At 39.8% G+C, this 12,277-nt stretch overlaps 1 protein-coding gene across 7 annotated transcripts in view; it reads left to right on the forward strand.

Moving 5' to 3' along the window:
* The window catches only part of TOX (thymocyte selection associated high mobility group box), a 650,413-nt gene that overhangs the window by 553,395 nt on the left and 84,741 nt on the right, over nt 1-12,277 (forward strand). For all 7 annotated transcript variants that reach the window (XM_033933702.1, XM_033933701.1, XM_033933696.1 and 4 more), the window contains one exon: nt 1,935-2,165. In XM_033933702.1, the coding sequence (XP_033789593.1) occupies nt 1,935-2,165 (231 nt within the window). The remainder of the gene's footprint in view (nt 1-1,934; nt 2,166-12,277) is intronic.

The raw sequence follows: 12,277 nt of genomic DNA on the forward strand, positions 1-12,277 counted from the left end.
TTAATTTGCACTGAAAGAGCCCAGCAAATTTGTCTAGGGAGAGATCTCAGCAGCTGAGCAGAGCCAGCACTGTTTAGTATCTGGATAGGGGAGCACCAGAGAAGGCCAAGTGTTTGGGCTACAGAAGGCCCAGGCAAGGTTACTGTGAGCATGATCACCCAATCCTCAATATCCAGAAATTTGTAGATAGAGAAGAGGAAAGACTGGGGTTACCATTGGCTCCAGAAAAAGGAGGACGGATTGAGACATCCGGGTTTTACTTCCATTTGTTTCAATAGATGTCTCTATCTGTTCTCCTTACTTCCATTGCTTTCACTAGATACGATCTATATTCTATTGTATTGTATTGAGATTTACATATGTATGATTTTTTCTTTAAATACCAATAAAAATTATTAAAATTAAAACTTACAAGTTATTCCACATGTTTCTTAATAGTTATTGTTTTAATGAAATGAAGAAACATGGAAAAACATGTAAGTTTCATGGCTCCACCTCATTCTCTTCTCGGTTGGGCTGAGAACTTTTCAGTGGCCCCTCGTACATGCATAGGTTCAAAAATAATAATAATAATAAACTTTTTCTTGTATACCACCATACCATTTAGTTCTAGGCGGTTCACATTCAAGAGAGACAGAACAGTTCAGTGATAATACATTCTTAGAGAATACAGAGTATAACTGACATTTACTTTACAAATTTTTCAAAAAGATACGTTTTCATAGATTTTCGAAAGGTGTAATAAGACTGAGGGCTCCTTTTATTAAGGTGCGCTAGCGTTTTTAGCGCACGCTGAAGATTAGTGTGCGCAAACCACGCGCTAAACGAAAAATACTAATGCAAGCTCTATGGAGGCGTTAGCATCTAGCGTGTGTGGCATTGCATTGCGCGCTAAGCAGGCGCTAAAACCACTAGCGCACCTTGGTAAAAGGAGCCCTGAGTCTGGTAAATTATTATACTTAACCAATTGTTAAATTTGCCTGCCCAAAATGCAAACATTTTATCAATAAATCTTTTATAACGGCGAAGTCTGTTAGTATTTATACCTGCTCTACTGATGGCTCATTTGGTTCAGGGGTTAGCACCAGTGATTGAGGGGGCAGGTGTGCTTATTTCTCAGCTGAAAACATCATTTTAAAAAGTTTTTCACTCTAATCTTCGTCAACTCTTCTTGCATGCCCAGTGTTATGAAATCAAGTACTGCCACTTAATCCTTTAGTCATTCTTGGGCATAAGTGACCACATGTGTGCATCAGGGCATGTATTTTACCAGTGGGCATGCACATGGGTGGAGTTTGGGCAGAGTGTGCAAGTATGATATAATTTATCCACAACATGCAAAATATAGGTGTGGACATTTACATTGTCTCTAGGGGTGATGTAAATGTCCACATCTGTAATCTAGGCATGTCTAGATTCCTACTTTTCTTTATAAAATAGCACATATGTGTGATGCCCTGTTATAAAATTATGCTTTCAATGCCAACATTTACACATGCAGAATCCTGAGTGATGCCACTCATTTTCTGAACACACTTCTTATAAAATAGCTGTTCCCATGGGTGTGCTATCAAATACACATTTGTTTCTCATAGCCTTATTGGTGTTTTACAAAAGGCTCCATGTTCAGTGAGATTTTTGTAAAACATCTTCCTAATTGAAAACATCCTGACTTGGATGTCCCTTTTCTTACTTGTTATAGATATTCTATGCAAAATTGGGCTCACAAAATTCGGACTGGATCCTGCACGACACAAATTTTAAGTTTAAATGCGAATATAGAAAAAATAACTAAACCAAGAACAAAGTTTTACAGACTCTTTCAGAGCTGCTTTCTTTCTTTGTTCTTACTGTTATTGATGATAGAGATGCTTAAATATTGCAAATGTACAGAGAATAAGGTTTCCACTAATGTTTGTGTATTTTGATTGCAGATCAATGGAGGTGAGAAGCGGCCTGCTTCTGATATGGGAAAGAAGCCTAAAACCCCCAAAAAGAAGAAAAAGAAGGACCCCAATGAGCCACAGAAGCCTGTGTCTGCTTATGCATTATTCTTTCGAGATACCCAAGCAGCCATTAAGGGTCAAAATCCAAACGCTACTTTTGGGGAAGTTTCCAAAATAGTAGCATCAATGTGGGATGGCTTAGGGGAGGAACAGAAACAGGTAAGAATGAAATGATGCTCATCAAACATAAGGTTTGTTTTCTTTTAGCAGATAGGTAAAGAAGAAAATAAATGACATCTCCTAACCACCCCAAGCAGCTTCTGTATTTACTAGAATAAAATCTCCGGGTATGTTACATTAACACTGGAAAGCCTTCAGTTCTGTTGGCTCCTTTCAACATCTTATGCACCTGCACACGAAAAAGGAAATTCTATAACTGTGTGCCCACATTTATTCCCCATTAGTCACATAAGGTTAAAGGTTAAAATTTATTACTTATCCACCTTTAACATGGCAGAGTACAATAAAACATACTCAGTTGTAAAAACATTTAAACCAATGGTTTGGGGACGGACTTAAAGATCTCAATCTATATACTTTGGAGGAAAGGAGGGAGAGGGGAACTATGATAAGAGTCGTTTAAATACCTACATAATATAAATGTGCATGAGTCGAATCTCTTTCATTTGAAAGGAAACTCTGCAATGAGCGGGCATAGGATGAAGTTAAGAGGTGATAGGCTCCGGAGTAATTTGAGGAAATACAAGGATCATTTCATAAATAATGCAAAAGTTGGCAACATTGGGGAGTGGATGATGTGATTGCAGTAAACCTTGTTTCACTTTCACTTCAGTGCTTGAAGGAGCAGGACGTGTGCTTAGCAGCTCTGTAGTGTACATAGTGTGGCTGTGACAAGTGTGAGAAATGGAGTCTGCAGGTGTCTCGGGTACTGTGTCTGTTGACGATCAGAGGTCGTACATTAAGACTGAAAATCTACGTGGCAAAAGCCCGACAGAAATCCACAGTGCGTTATGTGAAGTTTGTGGGCAACTCATTTTCGGAGTGGTTGTGTGAACGTAGATAATGATGGAAGACCAGGAAGGCCAAAATCAACAACTGATGAACGATGTGTGAAACAAATGATGATTTTTGCTTATGATCACGAAGGCATCATCATCACAAAGTTCCATGTGGAAGAAGTGTCACAGAAGTATTAGCGTAATTTTTTTAAAAAAATATGCAGAAAAATGCACAAAACCTGACCACAGTTGCTCTTGGCTAGGCCATTCATTCATCACGACAACGCTAGCCAGCACATAGGGAATGTTGTCATTGAAAAATATGCAAATACGGCTAAGAGGTGTTACCTCATGTTCCCTACCGTCCAGACATGAGTCCACCAGACTTTGACCTTTTTCCAAAGTTGAAACAACCTATGTGTGGACATCGTTTTGCATCTCTGGAAGAGCTTTCTTCCGCCATTACACAAGCCATTTGGCAACTGAACAAAATGGTGTCTTGGATGGAATAGTGAAGCTTCTTGGATGTTGGGACTCGGTCATTGCAAAGCAGGGAGATTATATTGAAGGACTGTAAATACTTGAAAAAAATAAAATAAATTTTTAAAAATAGTGTGCATTATTTATGAAATGACCCTTGTATTTTTTTACGGAAAGGGTGGTAGATGCATGGAGAAGTCTCCCAGAAGAGGTGGTGGAGACAGAGACTGTGTCTGAATTCAAAAGGGCCTGGGATAGGCACGTGGGATCTCTCTGAGAGAGAATGAGATAATGGTTACTGCGGATGGGCCATTTGGCCTTTATCTGCCATCATATTTCTATGATCCACATAAGATGCTGATCAAATACACTAAGGTATAAAATACCTCAATACAATAAAACACTCAAAACTAAAGCTCAAATATTGTAATACCTTTACTGAAGCTCATGTATTGTAACACCATTAGTAAAGTTCATGCAAACTAGTGCTGCCCATTTCAGGGAAAAAAATTTTGATTCAATTTGATTTTCCTGCCCAATTAGGCATTTTTTTTTTTTTTCAAATGTTCTGGCACGGTTATTTTGTAGCCTCTTCACCACCACCCCCTCCTTTGCCCTTGCCCTCTCCAACCCCACATCTGTGCTGTGGTGTAAACAAAATATACAAAAAAAGACTTTTCCTCTCTCTGTTGGGTCCTAGCTCGTGCTCGCTAATTCCAGTTCTGGCAGGATACACATTTCAAATCTGACATATTGTAATCGTAAAATAGAAAATAAAATTATTTTTTCTACCTTTGCCTGTCTGGTCAATTTATTATTCAAATCATGTTGGTCCCAGGCTCTGATTTCAGTTTGTCTTCTGTTAACTCGCTCACCAGGGTCTCCTGCCCATTTGACATTTTCTTCTTTCTCCGTGTTCACCATCCATCTTTCATCTCTGTGCCTTCCCTTCCCGCTGAAGTGAGACAACTTTCTGACTATCTCACCTGTACTCCAAGCTAAGTTACTATAATGATCTGCATTTGTATGCATTGAAGATTGCTCTTATAAGGAAATGAACACTTTAAAACAAACACTTATTTTGACACTGTTTAAACCTTTCTACCGATTGAAGATGGTGCAATGATAGACTATTGAAAACACTTGCAGGGCCTTGTCCCCCATTTGTGATTTTCTTACCATCACTGTAGTTCTGAGCACCTTTTCGGTTTAAAGGATTTATATTTATTAGTGTCCACTTTTTTGATTTGTTGATTCCTTCCCTTCCACTGCCATATCCAACATTTCTTTCCTACTATCTACCATCTCTTTTGTCGTTCTCTCTCTCCCTGCTTTCTGCCCTGGCTCAAACCTCTCTATTCCCTTCCATGCAGCATCTCTCCCTTTCTCCCTCCATTATCATTTAAGTAAAAGGGCCCCTTACTATGTTATTTTCCTTTCATTTGTTGTGACTAGGGTTAACAGATGTCCGGGATAACCCGGACATGTCCTCTTTTTAGAGGACTGTCCAGATGCCCAGAGAGATTTTCAAAACCTGATAACATTTCTTTATCTCCCCATGTACCATCTTGCCCTGCCCTCCACCCTATGTCTAACATTTCTCCATCTTTCATCTCCATGCATGTCTTCCTCCCCTTCACCTTCTCTCATCCCTTTTTACCGCTTTTTTGCATCTCTCCCTTCCTCTCTTCCACCTCATGCCCAACAACTCTTCCTCTTTCCGTCCTTGTGCAGCAACTTTCCATCCCTCCCTCCCAACCCCCTATGCAGCACTTCCCAATCGACACCTCCATCCCCCACCGTAAGATCTGACAAACCGTTGGGCCTCCTAAAGCAGCAGTGGTGATGACTAGTGGGCAAAGGCAGTGCTCTGAACAGGCTATTTGCAGCCTGCCCACCAGGGCTTCCCTCTGGCGTGTCATCAATGATGTCATCAGTGACATGGCAGAGGGAAGGCCCCAGCAGGGCAGGCCACAAATAACCTTCTCAGAGCTCTGCATCTGCCTGCCAGTCATCACCGCTGCTGCTTTAGGAGGCCCTGGAGGTATGTCAGGCCTCACCGGGGGGAGGCCTGGTCACTGAATCTGTGAGTCTGATTCATGGAGAAAACGAATTAATTCAAATCGATTCACCAAAGTGAATTGATTTGAATCAGTGAATCGGGCAGCACAAATGCAAACCACTTTGAATTGACTCCACAGTCCATTAGTAGCTTCCAATAAACATTAACATAGTATGCAGATCTAGTGTGGCTACAAGCAGGTCTCTGCCCTCCTTAGAAAAAAAATCTATTTTCAACTATTAGATGCAGCGGCTGAGATCTCTGTTGCTGAAGGCCCACTTATGTCCCTTTGGAATAATTCTAAAATTCAAAATAAGGGTAGATCCCTTTCATGGAAGAGGTGGCAACGGGCAGGGGTGTGGTTTGTTCATCAATTGATCTCCTCCACTTCATTTATCCCATTTGATACTTTTTGTTCTGTAAACTCACTCCCATCCTCTATATATCCCCAATGGCTTACGCTTACTGAAATACTAGCTAATGTACAAATGCGCCCTGACTTTATGACCTCTCAACAAACTATTCGTCACTGGTCTACTTTGGCTTTACTGAAAGGTAGGGCGATATCTCTTTTTTATAGCATCTTAAGAGATCACACCTTCACCTTTACACCTCAATCCATGAACCATTGGGGCTCTATCCTAAAGACCACGCTTTCTGAAATAGATTGGGAACTCTTCTGGTCATCTACAAATCGCCCTCTATTATCCTCAAGAGTTTCGCAATCAATGTTCTTTGTTATGTGGAATGCAGTATGGACTCCATTTCGAATGTGGAAAGCGAAACTGAAACAAGACCCTACCTGTTGGAACTGTTTGAAAGAGCCTGGAACTCTTGATCACATGCTTCTTCACTGCACTATGGTTCATTCCTTTTGGACTCGTATCTGGGACACCATAAAATCTATTACCAAATGTTCAGAAGCTATTTCCATAGACATTATAATCCTTCGTTCTCAACACCCTTGTTTCGCACTATCAAACTGTCCTCCTAAACTTATTGACACCATGATTGTGACAGCTCTTATGCACATTTTGAAAAATTGGAAGTCACCCACACTACTAGACTACACCTTTTGGTGGAACTCCTTAAGCATGTACCACAAATTCGAATCATATGCATATGAAAAGAACACGATATCTCGTTTATCTACAAATTTGGTGCGAAATAAATCACCTTGGTCATTCTTAGATTCATATGTTCATTCTGCCTTGTAGACACTTCTGCCTCTCTCTCTTTCTCTCTCTCTTTCTTTATCTCTTTTTTTTCTTTTTTATTTCAATTCATCTTCTCTGCTTTTCTATCCTTTCTATTTCTTTTCTTAGCAGTTTCAAATACTCTGAATTCTTCTTACTAATCTACTATATGCAAATAACAGCAATTATGGTTTCTTTTGTTTCTACATCACTATTTCTTATTCAATTTTTATGTATTTGAACTGCTTTCTGTATATTACTTATAATATTCAATAAAATTAATGAACTAAAAAAAAAAAAAAAAAGAAAAAAAATCTACTTAAAGCTTAAGCCAGCCATTCTACTGCAGATCTACCTGCTCTGATTAAATCCATCTGTCAGCTCCAAACATTTTCTTATCTTTTACTTCTTCTACCAGGGTCTTCTGGAAAAATGCTTCCTTGACAAAGCATATGTTAACAGCTAGGAGAACTTTTGAGATAGTCTCCACAGCCCCACTGTGCACTCAGCCCAGGCCCTCCCACCCCTAAGCTAACCCTGCATATATAACTCCACCTACCAATCACTCTCAAAAAACCCCACCTGCAACACAACCCAAATAGACTAAAAGTAACAACTCACAAATAAATAACAATTCTCAAATAAAATACACCAAGATGAATTATTTACCACCAATTCAACCTGAAACTATACTAATTTAACCTGAATGTATGTCCATTCAAGCTATACACAATAAAACAAAGACACAGAACTCAGATAGGAAAGATTCACTAGAGCAACAATTGCAAATAAACAAATGTGTTTAAGCAAAGGCTCAACAAGATCAACACCAACAGGGAGAGAGGGTTGGCAACACAGAAACACACCAAAAAAAAAAAAACAGACAATAAATGCACACCAACCAGCAAGTGAAAAAACAAAATACACCATAGAAAGGAGGCCTACTAAACAGGAGATCAGTGAACAAGAAAGAGATTCAGATTGCAGACCTAATAGAGGAACACAAACTGGACTTCCTAATGATAACATAATCCTGGCTCACAGAGAACAGTGGGGTTGTCATAAGCATAGTGTACCCACCAGACTACCACATCATGCGGAAAAATAGAATAGGTAAGAGAGGAGGGGGTGTAGCAGTAATACACAAATCAAACCTGGGGTTCCAGCAAATGAAAACAGCACAAACAATAGGAGCATAGGAAACACAAACACAATGGGCGTAATGATGTCATATGTCATTCCCAACCTAGACACAGAAAATTGGCAAAATATAGTGAACCTTATTGCAGAAATCAACCTAAAATTCTCCTCTTTCTGGGTATGTGGTGACTTTAACCTTCATGTAGACGACCCAGGATGCCAAAAAGCCCAACAGATAGTCCAGCAAGTGGGAGGCCAAGCACTACACTAAACAGTGAAGGAAAACCCCCACACTAAAGGACACACATAAGAACATAAGAATTGCTGCTGCTGGGTCAGACCAGTGGTCCATCGTGCCTAGCAGTCCGCTCCATGGCGGCCCTTAGGTCAAAGACCAGTGCCCTATTTGAGTCTAACCTTACCTGCGTACGTTCTGGTTTAGCAGGAACTTGTCTAACCTTGTCTTGAATCCCTGGAGGGTGTTTTCCCCTATAACAACCTCTGGAAGAGCGTTCCAGATTTCCACTACTCTCTGGGTGAAGAAGAACTTCCTTAGGTTTGTACGGAATCTATCCCCTTTTAACTTTAGAGAGTGCCCTCTCGTTCTCCCCACCTTGGAGAGGGTGAACAATCTCTCTTTCTCTACTAAGTCCATTCCCTTCATTATCTTGAATGTTTTGATCATGTCCCCTCTTAGGGTCCACTTTAGATTACTGTTTGGCAGGGAGGAAGATATAGGGGACTGAAACCCCACAGCTATAAAAGTGAAATGGACAGATCATCATTGCTTTGTTTATTTTATTCCCCCTAAATGTCTTATTATCCTGTTGTATTTTCCTTTGATGTCTCTTCTTTTCTTTACAAATTGTATTTCATCCCTCCTTACCTTGTGTTTAACAATGTTAATTTTTAGCACATTGAGTTTATTTATTAATTGTATGGACTGTTTTGTTACCCAACATATGTAACTTTTTAAGTGTACACCGCTTAGAAACTTGGTTTAAGCGGTTAATCAAGTCATCTAATAAACTTGAAACTTGAAACTAATACGCTTTGGGATAAGACAACCAGAAAATAAGAAACAATCACAAACCTCTGGAATGAGACCAAGAATAGGGAGAGGCTTCATAGACAGCACTAAATTCAAAAACAGACTGGAGACACACCACAGAGATGTAAAAACCAAGACCACAGACCTTCCAGAACGTGAGACTCTGGATCAAGGCACCGGACCATTAAAAGTACAAAAAATAAGGGGAAATATGGATTCACCTCATCAGAAGAAACCATGAATCTAAAAAAAAGAGAAAAGGAAGCTCAAAAGAAAATGGAGGAAACCTAACAAGGATGAGGAAGCTAGAAAAATCTGGCTTAGAATCAACAGAATTTACATCAGGAAAATATGTAAAGAAAAGAAAGAATACCTATCAAAAAAGATTCTTGAAGTCGGAAACTCCACAAAGAACCTATACCAAATAGTATATGGTTTGCTAGGGAAAAACCAAAAAGAAATCACCACCAAATACTCCCTGGGGAAATTCAGCAATTTCTTCACAGAGAAAATTAAGAAGATACAGAGAGACAACAACCTAAATAACAACATATCAATCGACAAACATACGAAGAAAACAGGAGACAGTGGAAGAGTTTGAACCAATCATGGAGATACAGGTTGAGAAAATACTAAGAAGAGTGAAACCAGGCCCACCATCCTTTGACACATGCCCGGTATACCCAACGAGAGAACTTGAAGGCCCGAGACTCGTCTACCTCACAGACCTTATCAGTAAATCATTACAGTTAGGAGAGGTCCCACTCAAATGGAAACTCTCAGTCATCAAGCCCATTCTGAAGAACAAAAAGACCTAGAAGATCTGTAGCCAACCAACCATGGGTATCTAAACTAATAGATAAACTAGCCTGCCAACAAATATCAGACTTTCTAGAAAACTCATCAAACTAGACCAGACCCAATCAGGGCTCAGGAGATACCTCAGCATGGAAATAGTACTAGTAGCAGTACAGAGCTCAGTCCTCAATCACCATGCTAAAGGAGAAGACATGCCTCTGGGGTTCCTGGACTTCTCAGCAGCCTTCAACCCAATCTAACACACACTGCTAAACTTGAGATGTGGAGAATTAGGTCTCAAAGGAAAAGTCATGGCATGGATAGAATCCTTTCTATCCAAAAGGCTAATGAGAGTAGAGTGGCAGGGGCTACAAGCAACTGGAAGGAAGCAGACATCGGAGTACCACAGGGATCAACATTGTCACCCATGCTGTTCAACATCTTCCTCCAAACGCTGGGGAAATTCATCAGAAAACAAGGATGGGCATGCTATATCTATGCAGATAAAGTCCAACTGGTCATCCCACTGAAGAAATGAGATGTAAAAACCAAGCAGAAGGTCAAGACAGACCTAGAGAAAATTTTTGGTTGGTTCCAAACAACAGGTAAAAAGCCAACAGGGAAAAAGCAGAACTACTTCTAATCAACAAATGGGGTGAAAGCAGCCCAAGTTACCAACTAACTCTGAACGGCAACACTATAAAATCATCCACGGAAGGAATGGCAACCTAGGAATATGGCTAGATCCCAAACCTAAACATGACAATACACATCCAACGCATTGTGAAAAATGTTTATGGCAAACTCAGAGGACTAAAACCCTACCTAACCCATCAAGTGATGTCCAACGTAGTAATATCCCTGGTACGTTCAATCTTTGACTACTGCAATGCAGTCTGCTGGGCGTCCCAAAGTATATGATCAGGCAAATCCAAATAGTACAAAATACTGTAGCCATATTTCTGCTGGGAAAATCGAAGCAGACGAGTACCACCCACTACTGAAAGAGTTATACTGGCTCCCGATTGAAAGCAGGGTGAAATTCAAGATCATGTTGCTGACACTCAAAATCATTCATCTTTCAGAACTGCAATAACTAGCAAACAGAATAGACAACCATAAACCAGCTCGCACCCTACGCTCGAGTCTAGAACTACTAGAAATATCCTCCTTCAGAGACATCAAATACAAAAGCGTCCGGAAAAGAATGTTCTCAGTGATGGCCCCAATGTGGTGGAACTCCCGAGGAAATTAAAACTAGAAAAGGACACCAAAAGTTCAGGAAAGGAATAAAGATGATACTCTTCACAGAACACTTTAGCAAATAAAGAAACAATTAGGGAGAATAGCAACATGGAGGAAACAGCAGGCTACTACCCATTTGGAACATGAAAGGATGAACTCACGAATAATACAAAGAAATATGAATATATGATATACAGAAACTGTAATAATAATATATGTACATAGATGGTATAAATAGGTACATTTAACTCATTATTGTAACACCTTTACTAAAGCTCAAGTATTGTAACATCTTTACTGAAGCTCATATATTGTAACACCATTACTAAAGCTTATGTAAACCGCTCTGAATTGACTCCCCCAGTCATTAGTAGTGGTATAGAAGCTTCCAATAAACATAAACAACACCTAAACATTCTGAAAGTGTACCTAAATGGCCGCACTCCACATTAAAAACTAATTAAACTATGCTTCCTGCCTGTTAGGCTCAGATATATGAATTTTCAGTTGTTTTCTGAATAAAGCAGTGGCTGCCTGTCTCCTAATAGCTAAAGGAGATGGGTCCATTCTCTAGGACCTGCAATGGAATAAGCAGATTTTCTAGTCTCCTCAAAATGAATTCCTCTCAATGAAGGGACAGAAAGAAGTAATGTCCCTTTGGAATTTAATGACCTAATGGAAGGATAAATCCACACAGGGCTATGATATAAGTTTACAGAATACTACCAGTTCCAGTATATGCTTAAGTGTATACTTACCCATGAATGTGCAAGTAGAGCATCTAAGCTCTATTCCAGGGTTGTCCAACATTGATCCTTGAGGGCCGTAATCCAGTCGAGTTTTCAGGATTTCCCCCAATGAATTTGCATGAGATCTATTTACATGCACTGTTTCCATTGTATGCAAATAGATGCATATTTATTTGGGAAATCATGAAACCCCAACCTGGTGTGGGCCAAGATTGGACACCCCTGTACCATTCTATAAAGCCATAAGTAGTATAGCATGCAAATGCATTGGGGCATATACATGGGCGGAGCTAGGGGGCAACAGACGGGGCATTTATGAGCAGAGTGTGTCTATGGCTGGTGTAAATTTCAGCACAGCAATATGCAACCTTAGGGTCTCATTTCATCATTTATAATCTTCAAAAGACCTCAGTGGTGCCACTTGGAGCTCAAATGCTTTCAGAGCTACCAAGTTTTATGCACCATCCTCACCATTAGTCCTTTCCTGATAGTTACTTTCACTCTTATAACTTTTAAGTATAAAAGGACTTCTCTTATTATAGTTCTTAATATAATCCACTCAGCCAGGGGAATGTGCATCCAATATGCCAC

This window comes from Geotrypetes seraphini, chromosome 2, assembly GCF_902459505.1.
Source record: "Geotrypetes seraphini chromosome 2, aGeoSer1.1, whole genome shotgun sequence".
NCBI lineage: Eukaryota > Metazoa > Chordata > Amphibia > Gymnophiona > Dermophiidae > Geotrypetes > Geotrypetes seraphini.